Below are 18,726 nucleotides of genomic sequence, written 5' to 3' on the forward strand. Positions count from 1 at the left end.
CTAAAGCACCCAACCAAATTCTTAAGCGGTTAGGCTGGCCTAGCAGGGGTTCGCTTAAGCGATGGCCGCTTAAGCGACAAAGAGACTGCTTAAGCATTATCTGTTCAAATGGACAATGTAGCTCAAGAGACTTAGGTCGCTTAAGTGGTGAGAACTTAAGCAGCCCAGTGTCTTCTTAAGCAGCACCAGTATACCTGGGAATGCTATAAATTCCCCACATAGTCTAATTTCTTCCATCTTTCACCTATTTTCAAGAGTGTAGAACCCTAAAAATGTGAAAACTTGGGAGAACTATTAGAAGGTGATTTTTTATTTAGCTCGATTAACGTGTTTCTTCTTTAAATTCGTGGTAAGCTTCCATCAATTTCATGCTTAAATTCTTTTTATTTTTCCTAAATCCCTAGAATATTGGTAGTTTGATTGTAGCACTATTAGAGCTCGAAATTCATCGATTTTTTAGGGTAAATATTTCTTGAGCATAGAAGGACATTTTGTCGATTTCGATAGTATGATTCTTCAAATGGGCTCTACATAGGATTTTTACGTAATTTTTGACCCAAAGCATGGGTATCATTGTTCTTATTTCGATGAGTAGATTATGATTTTTATAGCATGGCAACTTACGGAAGCTTCTCAAAATGGGAAATCATCAGTTCAACACATTCTTTGAGCTTTTATTTGGATCCAGGTAGGCTAGGTTTACCTTTTTTATAGAGTGAGATAACTTGTAGTATAATTATGATATTATGCTAGATATGGGATAGGATTTAGGCATGATTGTGATGATTAGCAATATGTGGATTGTTTAACCTAATAATGAACGATAATTTAGGCATAATTAATTCAGTTACTCATGATTTAGGTAGAATTGCTATCTTAGGGCTAATTATGGCTTAACTAACATATATCAATGGATTTAGATCCCTTAGACTAGTCCAGGGTAGAAATTTCCTTAGAACGGATTTCGGGGATTAGAAATTGGCCCCTACGGCTAACCTTAGGCCAAGATTCGTGTTAGCTCCTATAAACTTCTATACGTTTGTTGTACCCTTTTAAATAGTTATTTTAGACTCTAAGGAGTTTAGACATATGATATTTATATTGGTTTGGTATTTGGGAGTTGGTGCTAATCTCAAGCAAACCTAATGGTTTATTGATATTGAGCTTTGGTTCAAGTCCGGTGAATGATGATGATATTGATGGCATGATTTTTTATTCAAGTCTGGTAAATGATGATAGTAATGACAATAATGCTATTGAGTCTTGGTTCGAGTTCAACATTGAGAGTTTACTTATGTTATGAACAGCATAGATGGTTTCATGATTACAGCTTGATATTTAGTAAATTTATGTTTCTTCAGTTATTTACTTTACTTTGATTGCACCCTCCGGATTTGTGGGGCCTGTATTGGGTTATTTACTTTTTCATACTTACAATTTATAGGGGTCAGTCTTGTAGTTTTAATTATGCTTTTTTCTATATTATGTTTGATCCGATTATTTATATACATTGTTGGAGATTATCTATAGGTTTGCCCTTTTTTCTTGACTTAGCTTATTTATCTTGACTTAGCTTATTTATCTTGCATCTTATCATAATTATATCATGATTTAACTCAGTCGGTGATGCCTACTGAGTACCTGTGGTTTTAGTCCTCATACTACATTTCTATACCTTTTTGGCGCAGGTTCGAGTACTAGTACCCGTCGTTCATGTGACGTTTGTGTTGAGTTGATTTTAGAGATAGGGTAAGCTCTTGAATTCAGAGTTTCAACCTTATTCCTACTATTTTCTATGTCTAGTCTTTTATTTTTCAAAACATATTGTATGTGACTATTTTAGTACTTATGTTCTTTTTGTAGTAGCTCTTGTACCGATATTACTAGGTTGTGGGATGATTGTGGATTCTTTATCTTTTAGACTATATCATTGTCTTATTATTATTATTATTATTATTATTATAAGTCTATAATTATTGATTTTTTTAGCTTTTTGGTCATTTTTCACCAAATTAACCCATTGCTTATAGCTCTGGCTAAGGTTTGGCTTACCTACTGGAGGGATAAAGTAGGTGCCATTAGGACTCATAAAATGGGTCGTGACACTTATGTAGCCCATCTTATTTAGTCATCCATGCTAGCTTTTACTGTGGTGCCAACTAAGGGCTCTTCTCAAACATATGGTGTTAAGGCTAAGGTTCTTGTTACTCTTCTATCAGTAGGCCTTCTCTTGAGAGGGAATGTTTCTATTATGGTGTGTCTTGTCATTTTAAGAGGGAGTGTCCCATGAGGCAGGAGAATACCCAGGCATTACAGCAGGCTCGGGCCACTGTCCCAGTAGATAAAAGACGAGGTGGCAGCAAGGGACGTCCATAGTGTAGATAGGGAAATCAGACCAGCAATTGGGGTGGCCGAGGAAATGGTAGAACATAGGGAGGAGCACATCCAGGGAGGGATTTAGCTCAGGCTGATGATCGGGCTCACTGTTATATATTTTCAAGAAAGACTGAAGTTAAGGCTTTGGATGCAGCGACCACAGGTACTATTTCTATATGTGACCTGATGGCATTTATTTTATTTGATCTGGGGCCTACTTATTCTATATGTCTATCCAATTTATGGTGGGCCTGAATCTGGTTTATGATGTACTTGATTATCCTGATCGGATATCTACTCTAGTTGGAGAGTTTGTGATAGTACCCCATGTTTATTGTTCTTTCATGTATTATTTGTGTTTTTCAAAATTGGGTAGACTTGTTTATTCTAGATATGTTGGGCTTTGATATAATTCTAGGTATGACATAGTTATATCCATATCTTATTGTCTTAAAATTAATGCTAAGATATTGACTCTAGTGATGCAACGACTTGGATAGACTTGAGTGGGAGTTTAGTGTATAAGTCCAACCTAGTGATAATATCATTCTTTAGGGCCAGAAGATTTGTGGGGAATGGGTGTTTAGCATTTTAAGCTTATTTTTAGGATATAGACACAGGGTCCTCTCTTATTGAGTCAGTTTTGGTGGTTTTTGAATTTCAGGATGTGTTTCCCACAGACCTACCGAGTATGCCTCCATACAGGTACATTGATTTCTGCATTGATCTAGACTTGGGTACTCAGACATTATCTAATCCACCTTATGAATGGCCCCGGTGGAGTTGAGAGAACTCAAAACTCAACTACAAAAGATACTTGTTAAGGGTTTCATTCTTCCTAGTTCTTTGCCTTGGGGTGCCCCGGTCTTATATCTTAATAAAAAAGGTGGTGTTTGACGATGTGTATTAATTATAAGCAATTCAATAAGGTTGCCATTCAGAACAAATATACCTTGCCTAGTATAGATAACTTGTTTGACCAGTTGAAGGGTATGTCAATGTTTGTAAAAATTGATTTGAGGTAAGTTATCCTTAGTTGAAAATTAGAATTAAGTATATATCGAAGATAACTTTTCGAACTTGGTATGACCATTATGAGTTTCTGGTAATGTCTTTCGACTTAACAAATGCACCTACAACCTTCATGAGTTTAATGAATGAGATCTTAAGTGATTCTTGGATTCATTTTTATTTATGCTTATTGATGATACTTTTTTTCTCAAAGAGTAAAGATGATCATGCAAGTCATCTCCGCATAGTCTTAGATATTCGAAGAGAGAAGCAGTTATTTGGTAAGTTCTCCAAGTATGAATTTTGTTTGTCTTCAGTTTCTTTCTTGGGGTATGTTGTTTCTAAAAAAGAGGTGAGGTGGATCCCCAAAATATTGAGGTGGTTTCGAATTAGTTTCAGCCTAGTTCAGTTACTAAGGTCAGAAGTTTTGTGGGGGCTTACTAGCTATTACCTCGGATTTGTCAAGAACTTCGTATCCATTTCAACATATTTGACCAAGTTGACTCAAAAAGAGGTGTCATTTATCTGGTCCGATCAATGTGAAGAGAACTTCCAAAATCTCAGACACTCTTGACTATAGCATATACTCTTTCATTGTCGGTTGAAGGTAAAGGCTTTACAGTGTTTTGTAATGCTTCACTTTTGGGTCTGGGTGCCGCCTTGATGTAGGATAAGAATGTTATTGCCTATGCTTCAAGGCAGTTAGATCCTTCTAGGAGGAATTACCCAACCCATTAATTGGAGTTGGCAGCGGTGGTATTTGCACTAAAGATTTGGAGACACTATATTTATGGTGTCAAGTGTGTGGTCGTCACAGACCTTTGCAACCTGCAGTACATAATGACCTAAAAGGATTTGAACTAAGGTAGCAGAGGTCGATGAAATTGCTGAAGGATTATGATGTGACCATTCAGTATCATCCGGGTAAGGCCAATATGATGGCAAACACATTGAGCCAGAAAGTTATAATTATGGAAAGCTTATCATTTTTGTAGGTATCCAGGAGCCCAGTAGCTAGAGAGTTCCAAACTATAGCATCTTAGAGAGTGCAATTTAGAGTCTCAGATTGAGGTGGTATGTTCGCAAATGTTGAGGTAAAGTCAACATTCGTGAAATAGATTAAGGCCAAGCAATTTAAGGATAAGAAGTTGAGTGTACTCCGAAAAAAAGTGGTATACAGAGAGGTGGCATATGCCGCTCTTGACACAGGAGCAGTATTGTTGTTTAAGGATAGATTATATGTTCCTTAGATTGGTAATTTGATCTATGATATGCTTTTAGAGGCCCATGGTTTGCACTATTTTACTCATCCAGATAAAACCATTATATTCCTCAGATTGGTGGCATGAAATGAAGAGGGACACGACAAACTGTGTATCCAAATATTTAAATTGTAAGTAAGTGAAATATGAACACAAAAGGCCTATGAGATTAATTCAGAGGATGCCTATACCCATGTAGAAATAGAAGCATATTTCTATGGACTTCGTAGTGAGTCTCCCTAAGACTATAGGGAGATATGACTCTATTTGGATGATAATAGATCGGCTGACGAAGTCAGCCCACTTTTTGCCAGTTTGGGTAGACTATAATTCTCAGCAGTTGGCTAAGATTTATGTTAAAGAGATTGGGAAGCTTTATGGTTTCCACTTACTATTATTTCAAACACGTATGCCAAGTAGACTTCCATGTTTTAAGATAGACTGCATGAGGAGTTAGGTACCAAGCTCACATTTTAGCATAACTTTTCATCCTCATACTGATGGTTAGTCAGAGAGGACGATTCAAGTGCTAGAGGACATGTTGAGGGCCTACGTGATTAAATTTGGTGGTCACTAGGACCAATTTCTTTTATTATGTGAGTTCTCATACAATAATAGTTATCATTCAATATTGATATAGCACCATTTAAGGCACTATAAATGAGGAAGTATAGGTCACCAATTAGGTAGTAGGGATGGAGATGTTAATCTTTTGGGCATAAATTTGGAAAAGAAGGCTCAGGAAAAGGTAAGGTTCATTCAAGTTAAATAGCTAGTTGCTCAAAGTAGACAAAAGGAATACGTAGACTGTAAGGTAAGGGACATGTATTTTCAGATTGGTGAGAAAGTTTTGAAGAAGGTATCCCTCATAAAGGTATTCATAAGATTCAAAATGAAGGTTAAGCTCAGCCCTCGATATATAGGTCCCTTTGAGGTTCTTGAAGGAGTCGATCCATTTACTTATTGGTTGGTATACCTCCAGGATTATCATGGGTCTATCCGGTATTTTATGTATCAATGCTAAAATAAGTATCATAGGGATGGAGACTACGTCATCAAGTATAATTCAGTAATCTTACATAAGGATTTAACTTATGAGGAGAAACCAATAGCAAGTTTGGATCGGGATGTCCAGAAATTGAGGATGAAGGAAACTTGTTTAGTAAAGGTACTGTGGAAGCATCATCTGGTTGAGGAAGCCACTTGAGAGACCTAGAAGGACATGCAGGACAAGTACCCTCAATTGTTTGAGGATACAGGTACTTTTTTTTCCTCCTTGTTTAGCCTATTTTTCTAGTTTGATTATTTAAGGGACGAATTATGTGTAAATTCGTATCTATTTTAACGACCTTCTTCGTAGTTATGTAGGAATTCTATGTTTAAAATCCCCTATCCAAATTCCTTCTAGTTTGGAAGTTATAAAATTCAGGCTAGGCTAATTTGATCGATTTGGAGTGAGTACGATCTATGGAAATCTGGCACTATTTTAGACCGACTGGGTGACTTTAGTATAAATTTCTAGTTAGATAAAATGGTAAGAAACCCGCAAGATTTTTTAAAATCAAATTTAGGTTAGTAAAACTCTCAAAATTGACCTTAGCACAAAGGGCATTATTTGGAATGCCCAGAATTACGGTGTGTTGTAAACAATGAGATATTTGGGTGAAGAAGAACTTTTTATCCCATCGGCACCACTATAGCGGTTTGTACACTGCTATCGCTATAGCATTCGGATATTACTATAGCAGTCGGGTACTGTTATAACTGTGAAAATTGCAAATTTATGTAATATTTCTTCAAAATAGTTTATTATTTTCTAAACTCATTTTGGGGTAAATAAAAGGCAAACTAGGGGTAATTTCATCATAAATTCATTGTTGGGGTTCGTTAAGCTAAGTAATTCATTTTCGTTAACTTTTAATGTATGATTAAGCTTTAGAATCACTAATTCATAGAGTTCGTAGAGGGTTTTAGGGCTGAATTTGGTGAATTTCTAGTGCAGGGGCATTAAGGGATAAACTAATGATTTTTGTTTGATGAATGCTTAATTACCTTGCCTTTTGTTAATTCTCTAATTTTATCCATGAAATTGATAGTTTTAGGAGAATTACGATAGAAAAGCCCTAGAACGGGAAGAAATGATCATGAACTTAGACTTGAAGTTGGGTATGAGTTATAAATCCCAACATGTTAGTTCATTTCTTGATATATGCATTTATATCCATGTTTTAGACCATGAGCAAGCGAAAATTTCATGAAAAGAAAAATCTTCAGCTTAGAAGGTTGTGCAAGCTTGATTCGAGGTACTTGATAATATTATAGTTAATCCAACTTGTATTATATGTGTAAATTAACTACGTAATAGTATGGCTCGTTAATGCATGTTGTTTGGTATGGTCACTGGAATGCTTAGTTGATTAATAAATTAATTGGGCTTGTTTCTAATTGTGGAAGGTATTTAAAATATTCTCATAGGTTATTGGAGAAACAAGGTTGGCGGACACTTGAGTGTGAGATTTAGTACATGGATGATAATTTTTCCTGCAGGTCATGGCTAGAGGGTGGTGAAATTCTCTTAGCGGGTATGTACGTGGGTCAGGTGAGTTTGTTAGTACCATGAGTGAACTGGGAAATTATGTTTCTATGCTTGATAAGTAGTCTTGACTAGTTTGACTTAGCTTTACTACACTTGACTTGGTAATAACTTGTTGATTGTTGCTTGACCATAACTGTTGTTGTTATTTATATGCTGAATGTATTTGTGTTGAGCATGGATTGATTGCTTGTACTATATTTTAGTTATATGTTCATATTTTCATCTTGGGTTGACCAAATGACCCTATCAGTACACCTATTGTTCTTGTGTGCTGATACAGCCCCTATATTTATTTTTGTAAGTGCAATGATATTTCAACGGCTTCTACGAGACCTCACTTTTAATTCTAGCAGCTGAGTTTCAGATTTCTGGGAGATCAGCATGTTTCGAGCTACCATGGAGTCTCTCTCTGTTGACGTAGTTCTTTGTTCTGAATTATCATTTATTATTGATTTTGAAGTTGCATCCCCTTTTTCTTGACACTCTTAGAAGTTTTGGTACAATGATTTTCAAGTCATAAGGATATTTTCTTGGTTAATTACAATGGTTTCGATATAGTTTATATTTATGCTTATCTGTTTAGACATTTATGCTTATTTGATGGGATAGTTTCATGTTTGATTCTAAATTTTAAGTATTGCTTTTGGGTTATTGATTCTCACTGAGTGAATAGTATAGGTGTCACCCATGGTGGGGTTGGGGTCGTGAAGAATAATATTCCACTCCTCAATGATAATTATCGGGACACTCTCAAGATGATGAATATTATTTCACTCCTCAACATTAATTGATGTATCTTTCACCAAAGGAAGAAAAATACCTCTCCTTGTATTAAGGAGTCCCTTGGTTGCGTCTTTCCTAGAAACTAGTTTGGTTTAGGTTTTCTTTTTATAGTTTCTATTAATTCTTCAAAATAGGATATATCTTATTCCATTTTCAAGGAGAAAATCTTTTGGGTTGCCTTCTATATTTATATTCCAAACAGCTATTATTAGTCCAATCACTACTATTTAAAGGGTGAAAGACAGAGGAAGAGATATACACTGTCTCAACCTTCTCTAGCTCTCTGCTCTACTTTCATTAAGCATGGTATTCTCTTGTAGTTTATTATGCATTCAAAAAGAGAGAAAAAAAAATACATAGTTGATGAGACTTTTGTATCAAAGAGGGAAAAGAAAAGGAGTGTGAGTTAATGTCAAAAAGCTTAACTCAAATCTTATAACTTTTGATTTACAAAAGAAGAGCTAGTAGAAATTCCTTGCAACCCACGGGGACTGGAGTAAGACCTATTAGAGGTTCCAACTAGTATAAAATATCTGGTGTCATTCTTTTTTTAGCACGTATTTATTTCACTTCATATTGCTGCTTCAATAGCCGATGTCGAAGTAAGTGGACTATCAAATTGAAAAAAGAATAATTCACCCACCCCCACCCCCTCCTACCATGTTCAAAAATTAATAAGACCGAGGAACCATTATTTAATTAGGAAAAGTATTATTCAGTCCAAATCAAATATTATATACGAAAGGCGTTGTGGAGTCTAAATCAATCTCTAGATATAAAAATTTATATAAACTACAACTCCCTCTTTCATTACCATTAAAAAAATTATCAATGTTGAATGAAATTTCAAACAAGGTATAGGGAGTTGCATAGGGCTTTTATTTGATTAATTTTTTATATTTTGCAATTAATCTATTTTTTTTGTTCTTTCTTTTTATTTACTTGTGTAGTCATTGTCAAAGAGTAGATTGGAATTTTAGTGGCGTCATACCAAAACTATGGATAGGTGGTTTTGGTCATAAGGTTCATAAATTTCAAAATTTTATTTTATGTTATTTTCACGATAATTTCGATTGCATTGCAATATTGTAGTAGAATTCACGCATGATAAGGAATTGGGGATAACATTACTTTATATTCTGTATTTTATTTATTAATCGACAATAGGAGTTTTCGTATCAATAACGATATTTTGTTCACTAAATTTAATTTTGCACCTCGTGAATTATCATGTTTCTCTTTAAGTATAGTTTTTAACATAAAAATGTTATACTTATTAAAAAAGTTTTGCCTATATATATATTAGAGATAATATCCTATTACCCCTGAACTATACCCAAAACGGCAAAGACATACCTCAACTTAAAGAGGGTTCTATTACCCCTGAACTAATTAAAAGTATAATTTTGACACCTTTAATGCCTACGTGGCACAACACGCTAAAGTGTCCACGTAGGCACACGTGTGTGCCACATAGGCACTAAGGGTGTCAAAATTACACTTTTAATTAGTTCAGGGATAATAAAACCCTCTTTAAGTAGAAGTGTGTCACAGCCGTTTTGGATATAGTTCAGAAGGGTAATAAGTATTTTCTCTATATATTATAACACGAGCACACATTTCAAAGGCGTACAGTTGACTAGTAGCAAAAAAGAACAGTAGGACAATTAAATGACAAGTTCAGTATATAACGGAATTCCCTAGTCACAAAATTTTTCTTAAGATGGGAAGATTTTTGTTCTTTCCTGCAAATCAGCCGTCTTCTGTAATAAATTATGCAAAGTTGGCGTGCTTAGAATATTGGTAAATGCAGCATCTCGACATTAACAAAGGATACTGCCAAAGAGAAATTGTCCACACTTTGGTAATAATAATTGGAGGGATTCCACCAATTATATTGAACATGCATTCAGCAAGTATAAAACGAATTAACTGTGCTCATTTTTTAAAATTCAGTTCGTATTCGTCACATGCAGAAAATCCAATATCAATACAATTGCAAATTTATCTTTTCAGAAGTAGTGATGCAACGAATATGCACCATGGCTGACAAACGACTAGCACGACCTGTCAATATATTCGACCAACAGATCTTGAACCATAACTCTATCTGGAATCTTCCCTGCGGCACCGTAGATTGGAGCAAACCCTCCATTAACTGGACCTGGATTTTCTTTCACCTGCTGGGAGAAAACACAATTAATGGCCTCTCAACTGCAGTTCGCATTATTTCTCCAAGATAAGAGTCTAATTAGAATCAACGACGTGGTTATGAAGGAATGGATACATCTAACATAACTGAGCTTTAAATTCACACAGATGATGTTATTTTGGATATGATTAGTTAAAAACACGGGCAAGTAAAAGAAGATCTCGACCAGCAAAAATTTACGATGGGAAAATGACCACCAGTTTCTGTTTTAAGCAGGTAGACCAGAAGAGAGAACTTTTAAGACCCTAACTATGAGCATTGCATTACACAGTGCTGAGAAGATAAGCAGCCTTGAATAAGCTGGTCCTGGTACTGATAACCACATTTAATTTGACCGGAAATCTTGGTATGCTAGTTGTACAGATTTTATATTGGAAATTCAAAGAGAAAAAGATGTTAGCGAAAGAGCACACTTACAGTCTGCACGGAATCTCTTAGATCCTTTAGAAAAATCTGGACTACTGGTACATGTTGAAGCGTCACACAAATATGAACACTGAAATGGATATGGAATACAAACAATTTAGAAGAGAACTCTCACTTAAGTACTTAGAATTTCAGAAGTATTATTCAAGATTAGACTCTCCTGCCCAAATTATCCAAATGGTTATGAAGGAAAAGAGCATTTCTAATAATTGTTTAAGCAGTTCCACAGAGCTGGAAGGAGAAAAGCTTCTCCAGCGTCCAGAATGAATGAGTCTGACATTAAGTGTGCATCATGTGTAGTGGCAATACCTATTAGGTCTCTGCAATGCATTTAAATGCCAGCCTTTGGACGAAAGTACATCATTGACTTCAAATATGTCTACAACGTCAGATCCAAAAGCAATAATGCTCATATCAGGCCTTCCAACCACGAACAGTTCTGGAATGTCATGTATCCTGAGGGATAGAATCAATGTAAGAGACAATGGGTCCTTAGACTGGAAAAGAATTCAACTGTAAGTGAGACTATATGTACCCTTTCTGAATTCTTTTTGATGCCTCCATGATCTCCTTGGTGTTTTCCAAGTACCCTGCAGGGCGTACAATCTCTCAGCTAAGAAGAAACGGAAGTGCCAAGTGATAAACCAACAAGAATGAGAAAGGCCTATAACCTTCGGAGCCTAAAGATATCATTGCTGCCCAAGCCCCGGCTATCAGACCTCCAGGCCTGCTTCCAGCAATTGTTGGAGAAACATAAAGCCCACCAGTCCACTCAGTGACTTCCATGTGAAATCAAGGGTATATGTCATCAAAACTATGTAAGAATGATTACCACTTTTTTGCAGGTAAAGAGAGTATGATTAACTCCATACAATAAGAACTAGAAAGTTATTTCTTTTTCTATACATGGAAGAGCAAAAGGAAAGAGCAAATTATCTCAGACTTACGTGTTTGATTGTTTTGACTAAATTGGTTTCACGGGATCTGTGTTTTTTCAAAAAGACAAATTACATGATTATGTATTTAAGGTTCGGAGCCATGGAAACTCCTCTCACTGAAGTTGATCGTAGTTCATATCTAATTTTTATTATCACATCAATCAAAGGCGGATCTAGGATTTGATGATTATGGGTTCCAAAGGATTTCAAATTGATATACAATAATAATCGAATAAAGAAATGAGTAATGATATTCATTATATATTAAAAAAAGTAAAGAACCACTTAAACAAAAAATCTGATTATAAATATTAATTATCATTAAACTTATATTCGATGACTTGACATATTTTGAAAATTATCAATAAATGCATCATTAAATACCATTACATGGCAGCAAAGTTGCTCGGACTCTTCAAAAATGTGGCCGCACCCATGTCGGATCCTTCAAAAATGCACTATTTTTGGAGGATCCGACACACACCCAATGACTTTGTTGAAGAGTCCGGCAACATAGCATGGCAGTGTCTAGCAGTGTCGATTAGTATCTGATTGTGAAGACAACAACAAAACTGGAGAACCATCAAGAAATTTTTGTGAACTCTAAGCTCTTTTTGCTTCTTACTCCTTCCATTTCCTTCTACTACACCACTACTGGCTTGACACTGTCCTTAAGAAATTATATTCTTTAAAGATCTTTTACTAAATTACCCATATTAACTATACCCATATTAACTATGTTTTGAAAATCTAAATTAGACTACTGGTACTTGATGTAGTTACTTAATAATAAGAGTAATATTAGAAGAAAGTAATAGAACTCTTTTGATTTGCTAAAATAGATGAAAAAAATATTAATAAAAAGGGAAGAGAGTATATTTTTCAATTTGAGAGTTGATTTGGAAAATTGAGATATGGGATAACTTTAAGCAAGTTTAAAGCCTGAGCAGTGCTTATAATAAAGGAACCGAGGGAAACGGGCTTCGAACCCTTGTCACCGATTAAAGAACATTTAGGTGGGTTCCTTCCACCACCACGGAACCAGCACCACTTTTGTTATGGTTTTCTCATATGACTTTTCTCATACTATATAATGAATTTCTCAAAATAATGGAAGGTTGGAGGAAAGTTACTGGTTCCGGGGAACCCCACCCAAAACTGTAGATCTGCCCCTTACATCAATTTCCCCAACAACAGTTCATAGAGATTTCTTTCCTCGGGTCGGTAGAAAAGCTTCAAATGGTGAATACTTTGTTGACATGAGTCACTTACCAGCAACAAATTGATTCTGTTAACGTGTAAAAACCAGCAACAAATTAGTCCAGTTCCGGCACATGTTTCAAGAGTAGGAAAATGTATAAGATCTCAGATTACTTTTAAAACAAAAACATGTAAAATGAACATGTAGCATAATGTATCACTTCTTTGCACATGAAGTATAATCACTATACCAAATGTTTCGAGGTATACTATACTTCTCTCTACAACTTCGACATGGATACAGGAAAAGGTAAAGAGGGAATCTCAGAAAGAAAACCATTAAAAATTCAAGACAATATTTCCAGTCACATAAAGGCTACATAGAGTAACATTAAGAATGATATACAAATTTCATAATCAAGAGAAAACAAAAATTCCCAATAAAAAAAATGAATCCAAAGGAACAAGTCTATCTCCGATGAACTCTCACAAATTGGATGAGCAAATAAATTGCATAGATTCTGCTTAGAGATGCTTCAATTGAATGTTAAACAATGATATACAGCAAAGGGGCAGATAGTAGCATTTTATACCTTCCTTATTTCACGATTTCTGTACAGAACAACACTTGTTCCTTTTGGGGCCAGCCCATATTTGTGTACATCTACCGAGATTGAGGTTACTCCTTGAACAGTGAAATCAAATGGAGGTACCGGGTAACTGGACAAGAATGATAAGAATCATATGGAAAAAGTGTGGTATCTATAAGACAGATATATAAATGAACTGTTGTAGGCAATTTGAGTGTTTACAAAAGAGCTTGTATAAAGGAGGGGAAGAGCAAAGGAACTTTTTATAGAACTATAAATCAAGAGAAGTACAAAATTAGACAAGCAGATTGCAGCACTCTACTTTACACAGCCACAACATAGAGGACAAAGGTACATCAAACATACCCCAGTTTACAAGCAAATGGTAAGACAAAGCCCCCAAGACAAAGGTCAACATGCAAACAAATTTGGTAGCTAGTAGCCAAATCACCAAGCTTCTGCAAGAAAAATTAACCAGTAAATGTTAGTGAGTAAGCGATCCAAAATCCATTATAATTAGCTGCATTGATAAAGATTTAGGAATTGGGAAAAGGTCCGAGCACTTACCTCAATTGGATCAATTATGCCATGGGGGAAACCAGGTGCCGATCCAACAATCTGTATGTTCATATGTTTCAGTTTGCAGATCAAATACTTGGCATAAAGTCAGGGGCTAAGTAAACAAATTAAGATGAATTCAGAGTCTCAGCTCATTTCTACGGAGATTGAGAATTATAAAATGAAGGAGAACATATAAACAGAATAACTAAAAGATATTAACACACAAACACATTTTACATGTGCTTAAAACCGAGGCTGTGAAGAGCTCCCCCTCAAGGGTGCAAAAGCAAATTGAACTTTCGTCTCTCTCCTCCGTTTGATTCACTGAGGCATAAACCCATTTGAATACATTTTTGGAAAAGATTATCTGATGTATTCGGAAAAGATTATCTGACAAAAAAGGCTAATGCTCCTGTAAGTAGAGAAGATACAGTGAATCAGGCCACGAACTTCTTCAGGGCATCTTTCAGTTTCGTCAGAAATTTGAGCACTGCAACCCCTACTAAGAAATCGTCTGCTGAAGGACCTAAGAAGCCCAAACAGAAGAAGAAGAAGAATCATTTTTGAGGTGGCTCAGTTTGTGCCCGATCGGGGTCTCGGTTATCACATGACCAAGACTCATAGGATCACTGTCTTCTATGTAATCACAAAAGTCAATCTTTATAACGATGATAGACACGGTAAGGCTTGGGGACTCGCTTATAGAGATGGTTTACCAATTGCTGACGCACCCAAGAAAATAAGTGGTGTACATAAAAGGTGCTGGTAGTACATTGCAAATTTGAAGAAAGCTGAAGAAAGTACCCCCTAATCCAGATGTTCAAGCTGCTTCCTCTGGTCTAACATATCAGTTCCTAAACTATTCTAGCTTCGGAAATGTGTGCACACATTTTCAGAAACTGGCTCTTTTTATGTTTTTAGTGATGGACATTTTATCAGAAGAGAGACATGCTCTAGGCCTCCAAGTCTTTCTGATTGTTCCTATCTTTTATTTAAAAAAAAAGAAACATTTGCTTAAAACCAGGGGAAATGATTCTAGACCTGCCCAAATCCAAAACTTTACCATTACAGTGTTTTTGTTAATATGTCGCTTAATAGCTTTAACATCTGCTCGAAATTCTTTATCAACAGGGACACGCCACAACTTGATCTTGAAATATTGTGCAGCCTTGTCATATGCTGAGTGTGCAGAAACTGGTATTATCCTACAGTCATGTATGACACTCACTAAATTTAGAGACTGATTTTCCTGGATGGATATTACGGAAAACAAAGGGAGAAAGAGCACATACATTTCTGGTTTAGTGATTCCTTTCTTGGCTTTCATATAGTCACGTGATGATTTGACTGCTAATAATATACTTTCAGTCCCCCCTGATGTCATATTGCCACAAATTTGTCCTCCAGAAGCCTTTTCCTTACTACCAAGAATTGCAGCTGTCATCGCAACCACTTCTGCTTCAAATCTAACAACACTTGGGAATACACTCAGATGTAGAGGATTGGTATGAGCAAACCTGAAATAAGAAATATCTATTTATACTGAAAGCAGATATGGAAAATTTTTATGATAAGAAAGCTAAAATAGAAGGTGTATTTGCCTGTAAAAGAAAACTCAACAAGTGCACCCCTTCCCATGTCAACAACAAATAAGAATATGAAATATAAATTTTTTTTTTTTTTAAAAAAGCTAATTGGTTAACAATGGCGTCATCAAAGCTAATCACATTTGATAATAAGATAGACTACATGACTCAGATACACCATCATGAGCAGAGTAGCGTGCTTTGTTTTTTCAAGTCAGTCGCAGATGAATTAGCTTGGGCAAAAACAACTCAACAGATTTGAGATCTATTATTCTAATCCAAGATGTCCAATAAAAAATCACAAACAATTTCTGCCAGATGACAGACCTTAATACGCCATGTATGAATAGTGCACTTAGAATGTCGAGAAAAGGTTAATTTATTCAAGGAAATCAAGGGGTATAAAATGGTAAAGTTACCAATCCATTTTAAAAGAGAAAAAAAGGATATAGGGCTATGAGATCGGACAAAACCCTGATTAACAGTTGCTAAACATTTCGGACGTTCAACTCCATCTTCGTCCAGTATGGTTAGCATGTAAAATATGACATTTTCTGTAACCCTGAAGCATTATAAACTCATTAAATACATTTTTCAGGTCTTAATCAATCTAGCATCGTTTACACTGTTGGTTGTGTCTCTTTATTGTAAACTCTGATCTCTGTATACATAGTACATACCACAGGGAGATTTGAGACTAAATTTGCTCCCTCTTCCTCTTTTGTTGAATCATACACTGATAATTGATTCTTTATGACAGAAGGTTTAATACGAAAAAGATACATGAAAAGAAACAACCCTCCCTTGATCAGCTAACGCAAATAAAGCAACTAAATATACATATATACACAACGGATGAATAATCTTACATGCAACATGCCTCGTTTATCAATGAAAAATGTCCCTCATTCTCATTTCCGCCAATATAGCTGCTCAGAAAATAGGAAATCTGTTAATCTATCTACACAGGTTAAAGAGCAAAAGAAATAGTTTAATTGAAAACAGAAATATATATAATTCTAAACTACTAGCTAAAAACGTATAACATAGTGCAATAATTATGGAAACATACACGGTACCCGAACATTTGCCCTGCCAGCTCACATCTTTTTGTTTCTCATCTTTCATTTGCACTAGGACTTTATCACCTAAACCTGACTTCGGCAACTCAGTTCTCCATCCATCTCTATTACTAGAACCTTGCAACTTATCCACTATCTGCCCAGTTCGACAAAAAATTTTGAAGCCGAAGAATGTCAGATTTATAATCAGAAATAGAGACATTAGGGGAATCTTAGTAGCTTAGTTGGTTAGTTACCTGAACTTCCACCTTATTGGTGAGGGTTCGATTCCCCACATTGTAATCCCCTCCCCCATTCCCCTTCCCCTACCCCCAATTTTTTTTTTTTTTTTTTTTAAAAAGAAATACAGACATTAACCATTGACACACTTTAATACTTCCAAATAGATGCACAAGTAAGAACAGAATATTAATCAGGCACTTCCTCTGCTACAATTATTTTACTAATACAAGTTGAACAAACCTACATCACATTCTCTTGGAATGCAGCCCTTCCCTAGACCCTTTGCTTGAACGCAAGATATATTGTGCATCGGGCTACCCCTTTTTTTTTTAAGCTGAGGATACAAACCTAAATGTATTCAACAGAATATTTAGCCTAGGTAAAAATTTAAAAAACACCCAGGTGAAACAAACCTAAATAGAATGGCGTGATATATGGATTGAATGATTTGATAGTGGAATTACTTCAATCTAGATTGATAGTCCATCCATTCCAACTTATACAACACATTTTCCACCTTGGAATGTTCCATAATGCTTGACTATTCCTCGAATAATATTGTTTTACATAATTTTCACAACATTCAATAATAACTTCGATTAGATGATTTCTCAGCTGTTTAACTTTTCAGCCATTATTGTTAATATAATACACGAGTCAAACTAACACCTTAAACTCCTTTTTTTAAGTCAAACAAAAGCAGTAATTTCATTTAACTTTTTTGCAGAATCAAACAGCAATTGACCAAACTGTAATAATCACTGATAGAAACAAAAACGCATTCAATGAAGTATTTAATACTCAAAATTAACTCACCTTCTGCTTCTCAGAGTCAATGTACTTTTTAACACCAGGGACCAACCTATATATAAGATTCAAATATTAAAATACATATAAAACTGGAAATCTCAATTAATGATAGGAAACTCAGTCAGAAGCTACAAGTGCGTATATACTGTATATATAAAACAACAGTTCAGGTGTACAATACTTTTTTCTTATCGAAACACGGATAAAAATTGAAGAGATGCAAGGAATTAATACTTGATGGCGCTCATAAAGAAGCTAATAACCGTGGCTTTGAGTCCTCGTTCGTGAAAAACAAGGAAGATGGATTGAAGAATTCGAGCCAATAGAAGAGAAAAGAGAGGAGCAAGTAGTAGAGTTAATGGGTCATATTCAGATAAAAGGGAATTTGCTGAAACTCTGTACTGATTCACCCATGCTGGAATCCGAAACTCCATCGCCGATCGTCTTCTTGATTTTTTATCCCTTCTCTTTCTGGTTCCCTTGGTTGAGACTAGTGTGTTGTACTTAAATCTCGTCTTGATTTTAATTTTTGTTATTAGTAATTTGCTTGCTCCATATAGTAAGCGATGCGTAAATCCAAGTTATCTATTTTTCCTTTAACTCGCGTGGTATGCTTAGCTTTTGCTATCAACCGTGCCTGATGGGCTAACCATCTTTCTTTTTATTATTATTATTAAAAATGCAAAATCATAAATATACCTTCAAACTATCATAAGTGATATCAATATATTTTTTTATCACATTTTATGTATACATATATCTTTATTATTAATAAAATAATATGTATATGTCCCTCACACTAATGGTAGATGCATGTGTACCCACAGTATGACATAGGGTATGTATGTACCATTTATCATAATTCAGAATATATTTGTCTTTTTTTTTAATATTCTTATCCAAGATGATTTATCGAAACCTGCTATCCGACCCAATAAATGTAACCCTTTCAAACCAACTCGCCCTGACTTCTATTTTTTATTCCAAATTCGATACTTCCTCTTTTTTTCACTTAAACATAAACTCCAATCAAATTGCGGTGATTGATCATTGCTACTAGTTGGCGTTTTC

At 35.3% G+C, this 18,726-nt stretch overlaps 1 protein-coding gene across 2 annotated transcripts; it reads right to left on the minus strand.

The window, feature by feature from the left end:
- Positions 1 to 9,888: 9,888 nt before the first annotated feature.
- On the minus strand, positions 9,889 to 18,286 carry LOC107847829 (sphingosine-1-phosphate lyase). 2 transcript variants are annotated; one of them, XM_016692349.2, is made up of 15 exons: positions 17,890 to 18,286; positions 17,662 to 17,707; positions 16,614 to 16,759; positions 16,411 to 16,470; positions 15,248 to 15,472; positions 15,019 to 15,160; positions 13,962 to 14,012; positions 13,761 to 13,852; positions 13,398 to 13,524; positions 12,877 to 12,892; positions 11,338 to 11,445; positions 11,202 to 11,256; positions 10,976 to 11,122; positions 10,658 to 10,736; positions 9,889 to 10,211 (listed from the first exon to the last, which is right to left on the minus strand). In XM_016692349.2, the coding sequence occupies exons 1-15, from the start codon at positions 18,087 to 18,089 to the stop codon at positions 10,086 to 10,088; spliced, it is 1,620 nt and encodes a 539-aa protein (XP_016547835.1). In that variant the 5' UTR covers positions 18,090 to 18,286; the 3' UTR covers positions 9,889 to 10,085. The 2 variants fall into 2 exon arrangements, with proteins under 2 accessions (XP_016547835.1, XP_016547837.1); XM_016692351.2 differs by having other exon boundaries at positions 9,889 to 10,208; positions 17,890 to 18,285.
- Positions 18,287 to 18,726: the final 440 nt, after the last annotated feature.

The sequence above is a fragment of the Capsicum annuum genome, chromosome 11 (assembly GCF_002878395.1).
Source record: "Capsicum annuum cultivar UCD-10X-F1 chromosome 11, UCD10Xv1.1, whole genome shotgun sequence".
Taxonomy (NCBI): Eukaryota; Viridiplantae; Streptophyta; class Magnoliopsida; order Solanales; family Solanaceae; genus Capsicum; species Capsicum annuum.